Here is a 20,859-nt window from a genome sequence, read left to right as displayed (position 1 = left end):
TAAAGAGGTAAAGAGAAAGACATCTACAGAACTGTATTATGGCTCATGAAGCTTCCCCAGCAGGTGGAGACCAGGGACTTGAACACTTGAACACTTAATGTGTGTACTCAACCAGGTGCCCAACCACCCTGTCTCTGTTTATATTTGAAAATCTCAACCTGGAGCAGTGAAGGCCTGGCTATGACAGAAGTAAGTAAATAATTTAAAAAAATTGTTTAACAAATCTTAACAAGGATATAGAGAAAGTGGAACCCCTATGCATTGTTGATGGGAATGTAAAATGGTATGTTGCTAGGGAAAATGGTTTGATAGTTCCTCAAAAAAATAAATACAGATTTAACAGAAATTCCACTTTTAGGAGTATACTTAAAAGCAGGAACTTTGTGAACATAGGATACTATGTTCACAGCAGTATTACAGTAGGTAAAAAAAAAAAAATGACAATGTGCCTGTCAACAGATGAATGAATAAACAAATGTGCACATCTATATACCATGGAATATTATTCAACCAGAAAAAATGAAATCCTGGTGCATGCTGAAACATGAGTGTATCTCAAAAACATTAAAGTAAGTGAAACAAGCTAGACACACAGGAAAAATATTGTATAATGCTTTTTAAATGAAGTAACCTGAATAAGCAAGTAATAGAGATTAGACATTACAAGAGGTTGCTGGGAAAGGGCAAACAGGTATTTGTTTCATTGGTAGTGACTTTCTACTTGAGGTGGTAAAAAGTTCTGAAAGTGGCAGTGGTGGTTATACAATTTTGTGAAGGTATTTAATGTCACTTAAAGGAAGGTAAAAATTTTCTCCACATTTCTTCATATCCTTGTTAAAATCATTACTCTTTTTCCTTATGGTCAGAAAAAAAAATGGGGCCAGGTGGTAGCTCACCGGGTTAAGCACACATAGTATGAAGCACAAGGATTCTGGTTTGAGCCCCTGGCTCCCCACTTGCAGGGGGGATGCTTCACAAGTGGCAAAGGAGGTCTGAAGGTGTCTAAGTATCTATCTTTTTCTCTCCCTCTCTACTGCTCCCACCTCTCTCAATTTCTCTTTGTCCTATCAAAATAAAAAAATGAAAAAAATGGCCACCAAGAGCAGTAGACTCACAGTGCCAGCACGGGATCCCAGTAATAACCCTGAAGACAAAACAAAACACACAAACAAACAAAACCAAACTTTCTCAGGCCCCGGGAGGTGACTCAGTGGATACAGTACTGGACTCCCAAGCATGAGGTCCTGAGTTTTATCCCTGGCATGCCAGAGTAATGCTTTGTTCTTTCTCTCTCCTCTTTTGCTAATAAGTAAATATATATATATATATATATATATATATATATATATATATTTAAAATATTTTATTCATCTCATGCAACATTCTTTTTTGATAAACATTTACTTGCCCAACATTTACTGAGTGCCTATAAATATACCAGGCACTTCATTTTTTTTAAAAAAGATTTTATTAACGAGAAAGACAGGAGGAGAAAGAGAAGGAACCAGAAATCACTCTAGTACATGTGATGCTGGGGATTGCACTCGGGACTTCATGCTCTTTGAGAGTCCAACACCTTATCCACTGCACCATCTCCCGGACTACCCAGGTACTTTAAAAATGATAAAAATAGCAAACTAGAGCCCTTACAGACTGGGAGGAGATATTTACAAGCCATACATCAGACAAGAGGCTTATAACAAAATATATAAAGAGCTCACCAAACTCAGTAACAAAAAAGCAAATGACTCAATTAAAAAATGGGGAGAAGGGAGTCAGGCGTAGCACAGCGGGTTAAGTGCAGGTGGTACAAAATGCAAAGACCAGCATAAGGATCCCGGTTCGAGCCCCCGGCTCCCCATCTGCAGGGGAGTCGCTTCACAGGTAGTGAAGCAGGTCTGCAAGTGTCTATTTTTCTCTCCCCCTCTGTCTTCCCCTCCTCTCTCCATTTCTCTCTGTCCTATCCAACAACAATGACAGCAATAACAATAACAATAAACAACAAAGGCAACAAAAGGGAAAAATAAATAAATAAATGTAAAAAAATTTAAAAAACCAAAAAAAAAAAAAAAATGGGAGAAGAGTAGTCCAGGAGGTGGCACAGTGCATAAAGCATTGGACTCTCAACCATATGGTCCCAAGTTCAATATCTGGCAGCGTATGTACCACCAGAGCGATGTCTGGTTCTTTCTCTCTCTCCACCTATCTTTCTTACTAATAAACAAATAAAATCTTCTTAAAAATAGAGAGGATATGAACAGAATATTCACCAAGAAAGAGATCTAAAAGGCCGTCAAACATATGAAAAAAATACTCTAAGTCACTGATTGTCAGAGAAATGCAAATAAAGACAATGAGATACCACTTCACTCCTGTGAGAATATCATACATCAGAAGAGCTAGCAACAACAAATGCTGGAGAGGTTGTAGGGACCTGCACTGCTGGTGGGAATGTAAATTGGCCCAACCCCTATGGAGAACTCTTAGAAGGCTACAAGTGGACCTACCCTATGACCCTGCAATTCCTCTCCTGGGGAACCAAAAACACTCATTCACAAAGATTTGTGTATACCTATGTTCATAACAGCACAATTAAAATTTTTTAGTAATTATCTTTATTTATTGGATAGAGACAGTCCAAAATAGAGAGAGAAAGGGAGAGAAACAGACAACTGCAGCCCTGCTTTACCACGCATGAAGCTTTCCCCCTGAAGGTGGGGACTGGGGGCTTGAACTCAGGTCTTTGTGCATTGTAACATGTGTATTCAACCAGGTATGCCACCACCCAACCCCAACAGCACAATTTGTAATAGACAAAACATGGAAGCAATCCAGGTGTCCAACAACAGATGAGCGGTTGAGTAAGTTGTGGTATATATATACAATGGAATACTATTCAGCTATTAAAAAATGGTGAATTCACCTTCTTCATTTCATCTTGGATGAAGCTTGAAGGAATCATGTTAAGTGAAATAAGACAGAAAAACAAGGATGACTATGGAATGCTCTCACTCAGACAGGAGTTGAAAATAAGAAAAGATCTGGTCTGGGAGGTGGTTCAGTGGATAAAGCACTGGACTCTCAAGCATGGGGTCCTGGGTTCGATCCCTGGTAACATATATACTAGAGTGATGTCTGGTTCTTTCTCTCTTTCCTCCTATCTTTCTAATTAATAAACAAAATCTTAAAAAAAAAAAAAAAAAGAACAGAAGGGAAAACACAAAGCAGATTATGGACTGGAGTTAGTGTACTGCACCAGAGTAAAAGACTCTGAGGTGGAGGTGGGGAGGGTTCAGGTCCTGGGACATAATGGCAGAGGAGGGACCTAGAGGGGGTTGGGGTTAGATTTTATATGGAAAACTGAGAAATGTTACACATGTACAAACTACTGTATTTTACTGTTGACTGTAAACCATTAATCCCTATAAAGAAGAAAAAATAGAATGCACAAGTCTAAAAATAAAAAGGCAAGCCATTATATAGTATAATAAAAAATAAATCATATGATCACTCATAGTTTATCACTGAGTTTTGAATCTAAGTAACATCAAATATTGAATGCACATATATGAAAAACCAGAAGATGTACAATTTCATAGAATTCTTTTCAATTATAACAATGAATAAATACAAACCTCCCACTCAGTGATCACATTTTTTAGCTTCTGGATTTCAACATCTTTCCTTTCAAGTTCCAACTTCAGTCTTTCAATTCTTCCATCTTTCAGAACTACTTCCTGAAAAGAGAAAAACACTATTTAAAGATATAGTCTGCTGATTCTGGCTTACAGTATTTTTTTCTCTTTTCCTTTTCTCTTATCCCTCTCTTTTTTTCCCCTTCTTTTCCCCCATCTTTATTTATTGGATAGAGACAGCCAGAAATCAAGAGGGTAGGGGGAGATAAGTGAGGGAAAAAGAGGGGCCAGGTGGTGGTGCACCTGTTTGAGTGCACATGCTACAATGTGCAAGGACCCAGGTTCAAGCCCCTAGTCCCCACCTGCAGGGGGAAAGCTTTTCAAGTGGTGATGCAGTATTGGCTACAGGTGTCTCTCTGTCTCTATCTTTCTCTATGACCCCCCTTCCCTCCTCAATATCTGGCTGTCTGTAGCCAATAAAGATAATTAAAAAATTAAAGAGAAAGAGACACCTGCAGCTCTGCTTCACCACTCACAAAGCTTTCCCCCTGCAGGTGGGGGCTGGGGGCTCAAACCCAGGTCCTTGTGCATTATAACGTGTGCACTCAACCAAGTGCACCATCACCTAGGCCCCTGTAGCTTAATATATATATGCTTTTTTTTTTTTTTTTTTTTTTTACCAGAGCACTGCTCAGTTCTGGCTTATAGTGGTATAGGGGATTGAACCTGTGACTTCAGAGTCTCAGGCTTGAGAGTCTCTTTGCATAACCATTATGATATCTACCTCCACCCAAGTTTACAATATTTCTTTGTAAAAAGCTAGAGGGAAAAATGCTTATTTTAATTCATTTTATTTTTAGTACCATATATATATATATATATATATATATATATATATATATATATATATATATATATAATTATTATTTATTGGATAGAGATAGAGAGAAATTGAAAAGGAAAGGGGTGGTAGAGAGGGACAGAGACAAATAAGACACCTGTAGCACTGTTTTACCACTTGCAAAGCTTTCCCCCTGCAGGTGGGGGCTGCGGGCTCAAAACTGGGTCCTTGTGCATTGTAACATGTGTGCTCAACCAGGTGTGCCACCCCCAGCCTCTATTTTAACTCATTTTCTTTCTTTCATCTTTTTTGTCTCCAGGGTTATTGCTGGGGCTCAATGCCTGCACTACGAATCCATTGCTCCTGGAGGCTATTTTCCCCTTATATGTCCCCCCCGTTGTTTATCATTGTTATCATTGCTGTTGCTGTTATTGGATAGGACAGAGAGAAATGGAGAGAGGAAGGCAAGACAGAGAGGAAGAGAGAAAGACAGACACCTAAAGACCTGCTTCACCAACTGTGAAGGGAACCCCCCCTCCACCACAGGTGGGGAGCAGGGGGCTCAAACTAGGATCCTTATTTATGCCTGCCCATGCACTTTGCACCACCTGCACTTAACTCACTGCGCTACCGCCCGGCCCCCTTTTAACTCATTTTCAAAACCTTAAACTTCTGATGACATTTCCATTTATTTATTTTTTAAAATTTATTTATTTATTCCCTTTTGTTGCCCTTGTTGTTTTATTGTTGTATTTATTATTGTTGTTGTCATTGTTGGATAGGACAGAGAGAAATGGAGAGAGGAGGGGAAGACAGAGAGTTGGAGAAAAAGATAAGACACCTGCAGACCTGCTTCACCACCTGTGAAGCGACTCCCCTGCAGGTGGGGAGCCAGGGGCTCGAACCAGGATCCTTATACCGATCCTTGCACTTTGCACCACCTGCACTAACCTGCTATGCTACCGCCCGACTCCCTACATTTCCATTTCTTTATTTTTTTTACATTTCCATTTCTACGTTACCTAGTTGTTACGTACATTACAAGCAAATGAAATACATATGATTACTGCCAAGTATTAGCGTAACTTTAGAATAACATCAGGACTTTGGAATAGTATTTATATTTGGAAATAAACATCCTAAATATATTGTTTTGGGTGACAATCTCTGTGGAAGACTGCAGCAAATCCCCTAAGGATTCTAAATAAGAGATGAGAGGGGACTAAGAAGGCATGAGAGACCCAGTGAACAATGATGGAGAGACATCAATTGGTGATGAGAAATACCTTTCACAGGGAGTTAAAACACTACTCATGTGACAACTGTCATACATAGAGAGAGATAGATATAGATATGATATATATAATTATATATATCATTATTTCCTTCAATAAAATGATTTGGTTCTACTAATGAAATGAATATTGTAGCCACTTAAGTTGTTCCCAGTTTACTCAATAAATACCTAAATGCTCAGTGTTAAGTGTACAATGGTGAGTAACTAACAGATAACCTACCCTTGTGGGAACTTTAACATCTCTAGTTAAAGAAACAAATGACATAAAGAAATGTTGTAATTAGAAGCTGAGGTATAGGGGGTAGGGTGGTATTGCAGCGAATTAAGTGCACATGGCACAAAGTGCAAGAACTGGCATAAGGATCCTGGTTCGAGCCTCTGACTCCACACTTGCAGGGGAGTTGCTTCACAGGCGGTGAATCAGGTCTGCCGGTGTCTATCTTTCTCTCCCCGTCTTCCCCTCCTCTCGATTTCTCTCTGTCCTATCTAACACAGCAACAACAACAAAAATTACAACAATAAAACAAGGGCAACAAAAGGAAATAAATAAAAGTTAAAAAAAAAAAAGTCAGCCCGCATTTGTGAAATGTCAGTGATGACAAAAACAAAACAAAAACACACTTCCCCTCCCCCCCTTGGGGCCAGCAGGACAACTCTGGGTAACATCTGCTTTACCATTCACACAGATTAGGCTCAAATCCATATATATCACATGGGAATATTACAGCACTGGGGGAAGCTTTGGAGTCTCAGTCTCTGTCTCTCTTCCCCCACCACTATGAAAAAATTAGCCCAAACCAATGAGGCCTTGGCAACACACTATATATACTCTTAATTTACTCCGTTTGAACAACTGAAAGTAAATAAGCTACAAACTCAATTATTTAACATATAAGAAATACTACTCAGGGAGTCGGGTGTAGCGCAGCGGGTTAAGCGCAGGTGGCGCAAAGCGCAAGGACCGGCATAAGGATCCCGGTTCGAACCCCGGCTCCCCACCTGCAGGGGAGTCGCTGCACAGGCGGTGAAGCAGGTCTGCAGGTGTCTGTCTTTCTCTCCCCCTCTCTGTCTTCCCCTCCTCTCTCCGTTTCTCTCTGTCCTATCCAACAACGACAACAACAATAATAACTACAACAATAAAACAACAAGGGCAACAAAAGGGAATAAATAAAATAAAATATTAAAAAAAAAAGAAATACTACTCAATGACCAGAGATATTCACCATCTGCATTTAAATGAAAAGTGGTTTATGTAAGTTTCTGAATTCTTGGGGTAGGTGCAAGAGGAAGTATGTATCCACAGAAAAGTAGGAGCATAAGAAAATATCAATGGTAATTTTCTTTGTATTAATGAGAATAGGGTCTATTTTCCTCACTGTATTAGCAAGTTGGGAGTAAAATGATACACACAAACTTATAACTATGGATCAAATGTGATAAGCATATTTATTTATTTATTTATTTTCCCTTTTGTTGCCCTTGTTTTTTATTGTTGTTGTAGTTATTATTGTTGTTGTTACTGATGTCGTCATTGTTAGATAGAGAGAAATGGAGAGAGGAAGGGAAGACAGAGGGGGAGAGAAAGACTGACACCTGCAGACCAGCTTTCACCGCCTGTGAAGTGACTCCCCTGCAGGTGGGGATCTGGGGGCTCTAACTGGGATCCTTACCAACCAGGTCCTTGCGCTTCACGCCTCGTGGGCTTAACCCACCTGACTCACTGATAAGCATTTTTATTACTTAATTCAATGTTTGATAAACATATACCTTCAAGCATTTCTTTACAATTACTATGATTTCATTATCATTAGTTTCCAAAGTTCCTATAACCACAACTTTTAAAACATAAAATCATGGCTTTGATGTATATTCATTTTTGTATCTGTGGTGCCAATGCTTCACATATGCATGATTTCACTGTTCCCAGGTCTACTTTTACACTTTGTGTGTGTGTGTGTTTATGATGATTCCATTTTATTTTTTAAAGTAACATCATTCTGCAACTGTAGGATACACACACATATGTGCGTGTGTGTGTGTATCTATATCTATGCTTCAAACTGTCTTACATTTTCACTCTTTTTTGTTCAAATACAGAGAGAGAAGGAAAGACCCACAGCAACGGTCACTGTCATTAGTGCTTCCCATGGTGTCATCTACTGCACTCCTATGTGGTGCCAGGGTTCAAACCCAGGTCCTTATGCATGGTGAGATGTGTACTCTACCAGGTAAGCTATTTCTATAACAGTTCTCTGCATTCATTTTTATAAAGTCCTATGTTTTTATAAAACATGTTTTTATAAAGTCCTATGTAAAATGTAAAACTATCTTCTTTTTAAAAATATTTTATTTATTTTATTTAGATGCAGACAGAGACAGAGACAGACACAGAGAGAAAGAAACACCGGAGCACTGCTCAGCTCTGGTTTATGGTGGTGCGGGGGATTGAACCTGGGACTTTGGAGCCTCAGGCATGAGAGTCTGTTTGCATAACCATTATGCTACCTCCCCCACCCAATAAAACTATCTTCTAAGTAAAAGCTATTACACTAAAATGAGTATGAATAATGTAGAAGGTCCATGGGAACATGCAACCTATAAGAATGATAACTATCTGCTGTGTGAAATGTGCTGATTGCTAAGGAGTAAAGAAAATGAGGGGAAAATAATGACTATGGGCTAGATGGTGATGCACCTGGTTGAGTACACATATTATAGTACACAAGGACCCAGGTTCAAGCCCCTAGTTTCCACTTGCAGGGGGAAAGCTTCACAAGTGGTGAAGCAGGGCTGCAGGTATCTTTCTGCCTCTGTCCCTATCTTCCCATTCCTCTCAATTTCTGGCTATCTCTATCCAATAAAGAAATAAAGATATGAAAAAAATAATAATGACAAGATTTCTGCTTTGAATGATTAGGCTTTAGGTGATGCAATGAGAGCAAACTTTATGGAGGTGATTGCATAAGAAATTAATTTTGAGCAAAGAGCTGGGGAAAAGGCAGCATTTTGTGGTAGGAGTGCTCTATTGCTAGGAGAAAATTTGGGAAAGAGGACAGCTGAAGTTCAAATGGATGAAGCAAATGGTAGGGCAGTATTTTCAAGCATATTTCACAGTGGTCCAAATTAAGAAATATTCTGTATCATGTCCTAGACCTCATACACATGTCAAAGTACATAAAAACATATAGTTAAACTGGAATTGGCATATTGCACCGAAGCAAAAGACTCTGGGGTGGGTGGGTGGGGAGAATACAGATCCAAGAAGGATGACAGAGGACCGAGTGGGGGTTGTATTGTTATATGGAAAACTGGGAAAATGTTATGCATGTACAAACTATTGTATTTACTGTTGAATGTAAAACATTAATTTCCCAATAAAGAAATTTTTAAAAAATCACAAAAAAACCCCATACAGTTAGTGTGTGTGTGTGTGTGTGTATATATATATATATATATATATATATATATATATATATATATATACACAGATAAATGGAATTTCATAAATATGAGTCAAAATCATGTTCTTTGAATTCTTTCCTTGTTTTTTGTAAGTGCTGGCAGGGCCTGATTTTAGAACTGGATAAATGGATTCAGACTGGGGCTGGACCACAGCGCAATGGGTTAAGCACACATGGCACAAAGTGCAAAGATAGGCTTAAGGATCCGAGTTCAAGCCCCTAGCTCCCCACCTGCAGGGGGGTTGCTTCACAGGCAGTGAAGCAGGTCTACAGGCGTCTTTCTCTCCAAGTCTCTGTCTTCCCCTCCTCTCTCGCTTTCTCTCTGTCCTATCCAACAGCAATGGCAAAAATAACATTAACAACAACAACAAGGTTCACAACAAGGGCAACAAAATGGGAAAAATGGTCTCTGGAAGCAGTGGATACGTAGTGCAGGCACCAAGCCCCAGCAATAACCCTGGAGGCAAAAAAAAATTTTTTTTAATAAAAAAAAAAAATGGATTCAGATTCAGTCTGAAAAGCAGTCTAAGAACTTTAAACATCGGGTCTGGGGCACTGAAATTGATTCAAGAGCCACTGAAATTTATGGGCAAGGTAGAATTCACACTTTTAGAAAAAGTCATCTGGTTAGAAGAGCATAAGATAAATTACCTCACATTAAAAAGCAGGAAGCAAAAAGATATGCTAGTTTACTAAAATGACACTAGTAAGAGATAATGAAAGCCTAAATATAGAGATGTTAGTGAAAATGGAAGACAGATTTGAGAAGTATTTCAAAGATTAAGAATATGAGTTTCTGTATAAAATGGTAAAATCATGAGAATTAAGAACAGAAAGGTGAAGCAAACAGATAAAGGGGCAGGGGAGACACCATAATGGTGATGCAAACAGACTCTCATGCCTGAGGCTCCTAAATCCCAGGTTCAATGCCCCACACCACCATAAACCACAGCTGAGCAGTGCTCTAGTAAAAAAAAAAAAAAAAAAAAGTAAAATCAAAACCAGAAATAACAGAATTCAAGCTAAGTGCTCGTTTTAAAGAGTAAATGTGTGGTCTGGGAGGTGGTGCAGTGGGTAAAGCACTGGACTCTCAAGCATGAGGTCCTGAGTTCAATCCCCAGCAGCACATGTACCAGAGTGATGTTTGGTTCTTTCTCTCTCTCCTCCTATCTTTCTCATGAGTAAATAAAATCTTTTTTAAAAAAAGAGTAAATGTGAAGTTGGAGTTTAGACACTATGCCAGTATATGGTAACTACAGACCAAAAGGGTGAAACTCCTACATGGATAATTAATGAAGCAGAGTCTGAAGGCAAAGGAATGACATCAGGAGTGAATGATCTACTTAATGTCAACAAAATTGTGGAGAAATTAGTAAACTCACTGATACACATCAAAAGAATACAGTCAAGGACTGTTCCCTACTAAGCTGAAAATAGGATTTCACATTGGGTAGTACTATTAAAAAACTATTCTTATCGCACCAAAGTAAAAGACTCTGGGTTGGGTGGGTGGGAAGAATACAGGTCGAAGAAGGATTCAGAGGACCTAGTGGGGGTTGTATTGTTATATGGGAAACTGGGGAATGTTATGCATGTACAAACTATTGTACTTACTGTTGAATGTAAAACATTAATTCCCCCCCCCCCAAAAAAAAAAAGGAAAAAACTATTCTTACTGTTGCATTGAAGCAAAAATTTCTTAAAGGTGTGACTTGTATGTCTTATAAAAAACAACACAATGGGGGACGGGCAGTAGTGCAGCGGGTTAAGCGCACATGGTGCAAAGCACAAACACCAGCATAAAGATTCCAGTTCGAGTCTCTGGCTTCCCACCTACAGGGGAGTCGCTTCACAGGCGGTGAAGCAGGTCTGCAGGTGTCTTTCTCTCCCCCTCTGTCTTCTCCTCCTCTCTCTATTTTTCTCTGTCCTATCTAACAATGACGACATCAATAACAACAATAACTACAACAACAATAAAAAAAACAAGGGCAACAAAAGGGAAATAAATTAAAAAAAACCAAAAAACAACACACTAGATGTTGATGTTTATATTGTCAACTAATAATAATAATCATTGAAAAGAATAAAATGATGAGAAACGGGTTTTTAGAATTTAAAATAGACAATGTAGGATTGTATCAAAGTTAGAGGTCAAAGAACTACTATATAGGAATAACCTGGTAAAAGTTATATAACTGATTTTTAGAAGAGAATATTAGCACTGTATTTTGTTTTGTTTTACCAGAGCACTGCTCAGTTCTGGTTTCTGGTGGTACCAGGCACTGAACCTGTTTTTGGTGTCTTAGGCATAAAACTCTGCTTTGCTGCTTGGTGTGCTATCTCCTTAACCTTAGCATTATTTTTATTATTTATTCATATTTTAATTTTAAAAGATTTAATAATTAGTGTGTGTGTGTGTGTGTGTGAGAGAGAGAGAGAGAGAGAGAGAGAGAGAGAATGAACATCAAAGCATCATTGGCACACACAAAAGTATGTTTGAAAGTCCAATACTTTTTTTTTTCTTTTTGAGAGTCCAACATTTTTTATCCACTGCAACACCTCCTGGGCTGCAATAGTACTATTTTTAAATATACAATATTTTCTAGCGATACCTAGAAGCCCAGTAATTAAATTTAAATAGAGAAGAGAGACAAACCTCTGAGAAACAATGCTGCACAGTGACAAGAGGGGAGTAGCAGAAAAATAGTAAAGTGAGGAGAAAATTTTTATGAGATATTGTTGAAGTTATTACAAGTTACAAACGTGGAAAAAAGTAAATAATGGACTAAATGCTAATACAAGGTTCTGCAGCCAGTTAAGCCAACTGTGCTGCCCTCCCCATGGCAAACAGCAGCCTCCTAGGTAGTGTATGCAGCCTGTTGCTTGTATAGGCTACCCTAAGGGACCCTGGAGACAGCCCTTCCTGCTCTGTATTCATTTTATGCCTGACCTCCTGCTGTCCCTAACCTTAGGCTCCAGACAGGGATGCGAGGTGCTTTTGGGAAGCCCCAGGGCACTGTGGCCAGAGTCCACATTGGCCAGGTCATCAAGTCCACCCACACCAAGCTGCAAAACAAAGAGCATGTGATTGAGGCCCTGTGCAGGGTCAAATTCAAGTTCCCTGGACACCAGAATATCCACATCTCCAAGAAGTGGGGCTTCCCCAAGTTTAACGCAGATGAATTTGAAGACATGGTGGCTGAAAAGCACCTCATCCCAGACGGCTGTGGAGTCAGATACATCCCCAACCGAGATCCCCTAGACAAATGGCAGGCCCTGCACACCTGAGAGCCTCAGAGGTGTCCCTTAATCAATTACAATAAATCAAGATTCTGCTTAAAAAAAAAAAAAGCAGGTTTACAGTAAAAGAAAATTAGTGGATTTCATTAGAAAAATAAAAGATGTACAGGTCATGATATTTTTAAATTACATATACACATATATATTCTGTGCCTTGCATGTATGCTATTCCATTGCTCTCAGCAGCCTTCTTCTCCTTTTAATATTAGAAAGTGACAGAGCGAAGGAAAGATATCATAGTATTGTTACACTTTTCACAGAGTATATCCTAGTCCATTGTTTGTGTTCCCATATGATGCCATGAGTGTGAACTTGGGTACTTGAACACGGTGAAAGGTATGTTCTGCTAGGTGAGCTAACACTTGGCCTTCAGTAACACTTATTACACATATTTTAAACAATATTATTTATTTATTTATTACTGGATAGAGAGAGAGAAATTGAGAGGGGAGGAGGAGACAGAGAGGGAGAGAGACAGAGAGACACCTGCAGCCCTGCTCTACCTCTTGTGAAGCTTTCCCCCTACAGGTGGGAACTGGGGGCTTGAACCCGGGTCCTTGTGCACTGTAATATGTTCTCTTAACCAGGTGCACCACCACCCAGCCCTCACATATATATTTTTTCTACAGATTATTTTCACTCACTAAAATTCACTGAAATATACTGAACATGAAAATTATATATATTGTATGCTCAGATGTCTTTCAGATTCCCCAAATTTTCATCATTTTTAAAAATTATATATTTTAAATTAATTATTAGATAGAGACAGAGAGAAATTGAGAGGGAAGAAGCAGGTAGAAAGAGACAGAAAGACACCTGAAGCCCTACTTCACCACTTGTGACGCTTTCTCCCTGCAGGTGGAGGTCAGGGGCTTGAACCTGGGTTTTTGTGCCCTGTAATGTGAGTGCTTAACCAGGTGCACCAATGCCTGGCCTCTCATTTTTTAATTGGTTTGCATTTTATTTTTTATTTTCTCCCCTCTCCCTCCCAGAGTCCTTTGCGTTGCTGCAATCCTCAATAGTATTTTCAAAACATAAAACATAAATACTGTTCTTTTTGAGTCTTAACAGACCACTGACCAGACTGGATTTTGGGTCATTCTGGTTACTAGGTGGTTTTTTTTGTTTGTTTGTTTGTTTTGTTTTTACCATAGCACTACTCAGCTCTGGCTTAAGGTGGTCAGGTCTTCTGAACCTCAGACTTGAGAGTCTCTTTGCAGAGCCATTATGTTATCTAGCCCTGTCTATTAATAGGGTATTTTTTATCTTCTTAGCCTGACAGAAAAAGATCTTTACAATCTAAATCCAGTCTATTTCTCCAGACATTTAACCCTACATTCACTTACTTCTATCCTTTTGAAAGATTTTATTTTTAAATTTACTCAATGTTCAGATTAATGCATTTCATAGCTCTAAACCTGTATTATTTTAGTTTCTTTAGGAACTATTTCTTAGCTTATACAGTTAGTTATCTTTCAAAATTTATCTCAAATGTCATTTCTTTAGATATCCTTCACAAAATTTATCTCAAATGTCATTTCTTTAGATATTCCTTGTGCTCAAAATCTCATTTTTTATGGTTCATATCTTTCTTAAAGGCTTCATCATGCCAAATGATACTCTCTTAACAGGTCCATCTCCTCTGAGTACCACTACTCTGAATATTTAAGGATAGGGCAATCATATTCTACTCCCCAACAATGTAGCCTAACATTATCTATCATATAGTACATTCTTACTAAATATTGATCAATTAATAAAGTATCACATGTTTTTAAATATTTATTTATTTATTTACGAGAATGACGAGAGAGAGAGAGAGAGAGAGAGAGAGAGAGAGAGAGAGGGAGGGAGGGAGAAAGGACCAGACATCACTCTGGTACATGTGCTGCCAGAGATTGAACTCAGGATCTTATGCTTAAGAGTCTAATGCTTTATCTATTGCACCACCTCCTGGACCACTAGTATCTCATATTTTTCTACATACATATCTATGTATGATACTGACTAAAATACTATTCTAAAACTCCTAGCTACTCTATACAACCATAACTGGATCCCACTGTTTACCCATTTTAAAATGCATAGTTTCACTGTGATTTAAAGAGAATTTTCTGCTTTACATGCCTGATTGTGGTCATGAGCTGGGCAGTTATCTGTTCCATTATATTCTGTAAGCTGCTCTCTTCTTTTTTCTCTTATAAGAATTTTATGAACATCATCTTCCAGTCTGTTGAAGAATCCTCCATCATGTGATAAAGTCTGAGAAGAACTTGATTCCTGTCAAAAATGAATTATGATTTACTATAAATCAATACAAAAAGTTTAAGTATATATAAACCTAGTCAATCACTAGAATGGTAAAGAATAAAAAGATAACTAAGAGTCCCCACACCTATGGACATCTAATCTTTGACAAAGGGGCTCAGACTATTAAATGGGGAAAGCAGAGTCTCTAACAAATGGTGTTGGAAACAATGGGTTGAAACATGCAGAAGAATGAAACTGAATCACTGTCTCTCACCAAATACAAAAGTAAATTCCAAGTGGATCAAGGACTTGGATGTTAAACTACAAACTATCAGATATTTAGAAGAAAATATTGGCAGAACTCTCTTCCGCATAAATTTTAAAGACATTTTCAATTAAACGAATCCAATTACAAAGAAGACTAAGGCAAGTATAAACCTATGGGACTCCATCAAATTAAAAAGCTTCTTCACAGCAAAAGAAACCACTACCCAAACCAAGAGACCCCTCACAGAATGGGAGAAGATCTTTACATGTCATACATCAGACAACATATATAAAGAGCTTGCCAAACTCAACAACAAGACAACAAATAACCCCTTCCAAAAATGGGGGGAGGACATGGACAGAATATTCACCACAGAAGAGATCCAAAAGGCGAGAAACACATGAAAAAATGCTCTAAGTCTCTGTCAGAGAAATGCAAATAAAGACAACAACAAGATACCACTTCACTCCTGTGAGAATGTCATGCATCAGAAAAGGTAACAGCAGCAAATGCTGGAGAGGGTGTGGGGTCAAAGGAACCCTCCTACACTGCTGGTGGGAATGTAAATTGGTCCAGCCTCTGTGGAGAACAGTCTGGAGAACTCTCAGAAGGCTAGAAATGGACCTACCCTATGATCCTGCAATTCCTCTCCTGGGGATATATCCTAAGGAACCCAACACATCCATCCAAAAAGATCTGTGTACACATATGTTCTTGGCAACACAATTTGTAATAGCCAAAACCTGGAAGCAACCCAGGTGTCCAACAACAGATGAGTGGCTGAGCAAGTTGTGGTATATATACACAATGGAATACTACTCAGCTGTAAAAAATGGTGACTTCACCGTTTTCAGCCGATCTTGGATGGACCTTGAAAAAATCATGTTGAGTGAAATAAGTCATAAACAGAAGGATGAATATGGGGTGATCTCATTCACAGGCAGAAGATGAAAAACAAGATCAGAAACAAAAACACAAGTAGAACCTGAAATGGAATTGGCATATTGCACCAAAGTGAAAGACTCTGGGGTGGGTGGGTGGAGAGAATACAGGTCCAGGAAGGATTCAGAGGACCTAGTGGGGGCTGTATTGTTATATGGGAAACTGGGGAATGTTATCCATGTACAAACTACTGTATTTACGTTGAATGTAAAACATTAATTCCCCAATTAAAAAAAAATAAAACAATTAAAAAAATAAATTAATTAAAAAAAAAAGATAACTAAGAGACCATGACCCATCTGAAACCATCTCCATGTCTAGAATGTGACAGACATTTGCAAATGCCCTTTTCTTCACGTTTTGAGTAAGTGTTGCCTGATTAAAGGTTTGTTTGTTTGTTTGTTTTTTAACCAGAGCACTGCTCAGCTCTGGCTTATGGTGGAACAGGGTATTGAGCATGGGACTATGGAGCCTCAGGCCTGACAGTCTCTTTGCATAACCATTATGCTATCTACCCCGCCACCTATTTAAAGTATTTTTATCCATGTATCATAGAATTCACCTATTAACTGCACACAGTTCAGTGACTTTTAATATATTCAATGAACTAGGTAACAATGACAATCAATTTTGTAATAGGATTATCATCTCCAAAAGAAACACTGAACCAATCAGAAATCATTCCCCATTTCCTTCTAATAGATCCCTTTAAACTGTATCCAGGTCAGCATTAACCTGTTTTCTATTTATACAGATTGTGCTATTCTAGAGATCTGAAATAAATGGAATATGTGGCCTTTGGGATTGACTTCCTCCACTTAGCAAAATGTCTTCAAGGTTCATCCATATGATAGTATGTATAACATCGTTCCTTATTGCCACGTAAAAACATGAGGGTGGACATTTGGATTAACACAATTTTGGGGGCTATTATGAATAATGTTGCCATGAACATCAGAGGCAAGTTTTTAGTGTAGATATGTTTTTTTCAATTACCTATGATATACATCTGGAAATAGAATTTCTAAGACATATGATAAGTCTATGTTTAAACTTTTGAGAAACTGTCATATAAAGGTTCTAATTTCTCACATTTTCATCAACACATATTAGCAGTTTTTCATAATAGCCACCCTTGACTGCTTCTTGTTTTTCACTTTAAGTGCTTTTTATATATTTTAGATGCAGTCAGTCCTATCAAATATGTGACTTGCAATTTTTTCTCCTATTGTGTGGAAGAAATGGATTACCAAGAAAATGATGTGTACCCCCACACCTATGGATATCTAATTTTTGATAAAGGGGCCCAAATTATTAGATGGAGGAAGGAGGCTCTTTTCAATAAATGGGGCTGAGAATACTGGGTTGAAATATGCAGAAGAATGAAACTGAACCACTTTGTCTCACCATAAAAAAAAAGTCAATTCCAAATGGATCAAGGAACTGGGTGTTAAGACCAGAAACTACCACATGATAATAATGATAATAATGGCTGTACAGGGAGTCCGCAGTAGCGCAGCGGGTTAAGCGCACATGGCACAAAGCGCAAGGGCCAGCTTAAGGATCCCGGTTCAGACCCCCGGCTCTCCATCTGCAGGGGAGTTGCTTCACAGGTGGTGAAGCAGATCTGCAGGTGTCTATCTTTCTCTCCCCCTCTCTGTCTTCCCCTCCTCTCTCCATTTCTCTATGTCCTATGTAACAATGAAGACATCAATAACAACAATAATTACAACAAGGGCAACAAAAGGAAAATAAATAAATAATAAAAAAATAATGGTTGTACAACAAAGTGATGTTCTTAAATTTTTTTTTTTTTTTTTAACTAGGACACTGCTGAGCTCTGAGAGTTTGAACTGCAGACCTTGGAGTAACAGGCATGAGAGTCTTTTTGTATAACCATTATGCTATCTCCCCACTCCAAAGTGAATTCTTTTTAATACCACTTAACTGTTGATATGTTTCATATTTGTTTGGTCTCCTTCCCCCCACCTCTGGGAGAAATTGGTTTGGCCCTTGCTAGTTTCGCGGGCCCTCTTTCTCCCTGACCCCTATGCTACTTAGTTCAGGAGTTCTTGGTGCAGCCGCGTGAGAAGGATGGAGGACAGATCTGTGTGGTGATTAGTTTGGGTTAGTTTATGAATCGTTGTTCATGAATAAAGAAATACAGCTTCCCGGCCCAGCCGTGTGTCTCTGGTCGTCTCTGTCTACTGCCGCGAAGCTAGCCCGGCCTGCTGGAGCCCTGAACTTTAACGACACTTAACTGTAAACTTAAAATGGTTAAGCTGGAAATTTTTATGTTGTGTGTATTTACCACAATAAAAAAGTAAAACATATGTATCATAGACTTCAAAGGAAGAATCATAAAGCAAAAATCATGTGGCTCAGAGTTAGGCCAAGAGTTATTAAATAAATACCCAGAACATAATATAAAAACTGGAATCATCAACATTAAAATTGCTTGTGTTTCAAAAGACACCATTATGTGTTGGGGAGGTGGTTCAGCAGTAGAGCACATGCCTCACATATGTGAGTCACTGGATCTACTTTCCAGTACACAGGAAAACAAGGAAGTAAAAGGACATCTTAAGTAGCAAGAGTAGTGAGTGCTCTGGTCTTGCTCTAAAGTAAGAAGGAAAAAAAAAAAGGTAACTTATTAAGGAAATAAAAATGGAGCCAAGAAGATTGCTCAGTTGGTAGTATATGGTTTCATGCATGAGGCCCTTCTTTCAATCTCCAGCATCAACAACCAAAAATGGGTGGAGGTCTATGACGGTACACTTTGGTGTTCTGCCCTCTCTTATACTTGTTATCTGTTTCTAAAATTCACAAACACCCATACACACACAGCTGGGTTAGTAAAATGGCTCCAAGGTATTATGCATAAAGACTCCAATATCGTCTCTAACATCTTATAAAAATTGATTAATTAATTTAAAGATGAGTTAAAGCCTTGGAGAGAATGTTTACATAGCTTATTTGCTTGATAGTAAATATGTATCCAGATTATGTAAAGAAATTTCACAAACCAGTAAGTGAACAATACACTTAAAAAATAAAAAATACAAATGGATATTTCACCAAAGAAGATATGACAATGACTAACTAGTACGTAAAAAAAAAATTCTAAGTCACTACTCATTAGGGAAATGCAAATTAAAATGTGATACATTACAAATGGCTCAAATTAAAACATTATCAAGTAGCAAGAATGAAAATGAAATCTCATATACTGCTGATGGAAATGATAAACAGTCCAGATGATTTGAAAAATAGCTTGAGAGATTTAAAAGGTTAAAAATTAAAACCCTGATTAGCAATTTCATTCCCAAGTTATCTACATAAAAGAAAGAAAAACACATACTCCTTCAAAAACAAATTAAATGTTCACCAAATGGTAAGTAGACAACATTTAAAAACAGAATTCTATTCTGTAAGTAACTGGGATGAACTCCTGATACATGCTATAGTCTGGACAAATCAGAAAGACATTATGCTAAGTGAAAGAAGTCAGACAAGGCGTTCTGAACTGCAAGCACTGAGTCCTGAGTTTGGTGCCCAAAACACCATATGCTAGAATGGCTCTCCTCTCTCTCTCTTTTTACCAGTCCCCATCTATTTACCTTGTGAAATATATAGGCTTTAATAAAAAATATATTTATTATAACTATGTAATGCTTATAAGATCATAAGATTACATAGGAATAGTTCTATATCACACCCACAGTCACAGTCCTATGCCCTCCCCTTCCTTCTGACTCTTTCCCCATCTCCCAAGGATAGCCACTGTAATTTTCACAAAGTCTTAGCAAGTTTAACTACTTTTCAGCCCCTTATAACATGTTCATGTGTTCTAGTACTCTATATTGCACAAGTTGATACCATCCACTAGTTGTCCTTCAGAGAAATGCAGGTCATTTGGTAACAGAAATAAACATGAGTTCTTGAACATAAAGACAAAATTAAATATCCTCAAGGTATTGTATATAAGGCTGAGAAAATATGTAAAAAAAATACTAGAAAGAAAATGACATTATTTAAGAAGACACAGCGGGGAAGCAATTACAGAAGCCAGACCTTCTACCTTCTGCAACCCTCAACGACCCTGGGTCCATGCTCCCAGAGGGCTAGAGAATGGGAAAGCTATCATGGGAGGGGGTGGGTTATGGGGATTGGGTGGTGGGAATTGTGTGGAGTTGTACCCCTCCTACCTTATGTTTTTGTTCATTAATCCTTTCTTAAATAAAAAATTTAAAAAAAAAGAAGACACAGAAGACTGTAGGCATTTAAATGTAATACATTAAAAAAGTACAAATATAACATGAGAGAGAGTCTTTTAAAAACTGTTGTCTTGAGGGTCGGGCGGTAGCATAGCAGGTTAAGCGCACATGGTGCAAAGCACGGGGACCAGCATAAGAATCCCAGTTCCAGCCCCCGGCTCCCCACCTGCAGGGGGGGTCGTTTCACAGGCAGTAAAGCAGGTCTGCAGGTGTCTCTCTTTCTCTCCCCCCCACCCCGTCTTTTCCTCCTCTCTCCATTTCTCTCTGTCCTATCCAACAACAACGACATCAATAACAACAACAATAATAACCACAATGATAAAAAAGCAAGGGCAACAAAAGGAAAGAAATAGCCTCCAGGAGCAGTGGATTTGTGGTGCAGGCACCAAGCCCCAGAAATAAATCCTGGAGGCAAAAAAAAACCCCCAAAACTGTTGTCTTACCATTCTTTTAATTTACCAGAGCACTGGTCGGCTCTGGCCTATGGTGGTGCAGAGGATGGAAACTGGGACTTTAGAACTTCAGGCAGGAGAGTCTCCCTACATAACCATTATGCTACCTACCCCTGCCCTGTCTTAGCATTCT

General features: G+C 38.5%; 2 protein-coding genes and 1 pseudogene across 3 annotated transcripts in view; 2 read left to right on the top strand and 1 right to left on the bottom strand.

Annotated features, from left to right (window-relative positions):
- GKAP1 (G kinase anchoring protein 1) overlaps window positions 1–20,859 on the bottom strand; it is an 81,737-nt gene that overhangs the window by 9,463 nt on the left and 51,415 nt on the right. For both annotated transcript variants that reach the window (XM_060199511.1, XM_060199510.1), the window contains 2 exons: window positions 14,661–14,817; window positions 3,636–3,733 (listed from right to left, as the gene is read on the bottom strand). In XM_060199511.1, coding sequence (XP_060055494.1) covers window positions 3,636–3,733; window positions 14,661–14,817 — 255 coding nt within the window. The remainder of the gene's footprint in view (window positions 1–3,635; window positions 3,734–14,660; window positions 14,818–20,859) is intronic.
- Window positions 12,040–12,153, top strand: LOC132541099 (small nucleolar RNA SNORA70; annotated as a pseudogene).
- Window positions 12,133–12,578, top strand: LOC107522815 (large ribosomal subunit protein uL16-like). The gene has a single exon (XM_016190524.2). The coding sequence runs from the start codon at window positions 12,220–12,222 to the stop codon at window positions 12,520–12,522; it is 303 nt and encodes a 100-aa protein (XP_016046010.2). The 5' UTR covers window positions 12,133–12,219; the 3' UTR covers window positions 12,523–12,578.

The sequence above is a fragment of the Erinaceus europaeus genome, chromosome 10 (genome assembly GCF_950295315.1).
Source record: "Erinaceus europaeus chromosome 10, mEriEur2.1, whole genome shotgun sequence".
In the NCBI taxonomy this organism is placed as follows: Eukaryota; Metazoa; Chordata; class Mammalia; order Eulipotyphla; family Erinaceidae; genus Erinaceus; species Erinaceus europaeus.
The sequence above is the reverse complement of the archived record's forward strand: the minus strand, read 5'-3'. Positions and strand labels throughout refer to the sequence as shown.

Excerpts from the sequence above, each read along its gene's own strand:
- LOC107522815 (XM_016190524.2), top strand. The coding sequence starts at position 12,220 with ATGCGAGGTGCTTTTGGGAAGCCCCAGGGCACTGTGGCCAGAGTCCAC.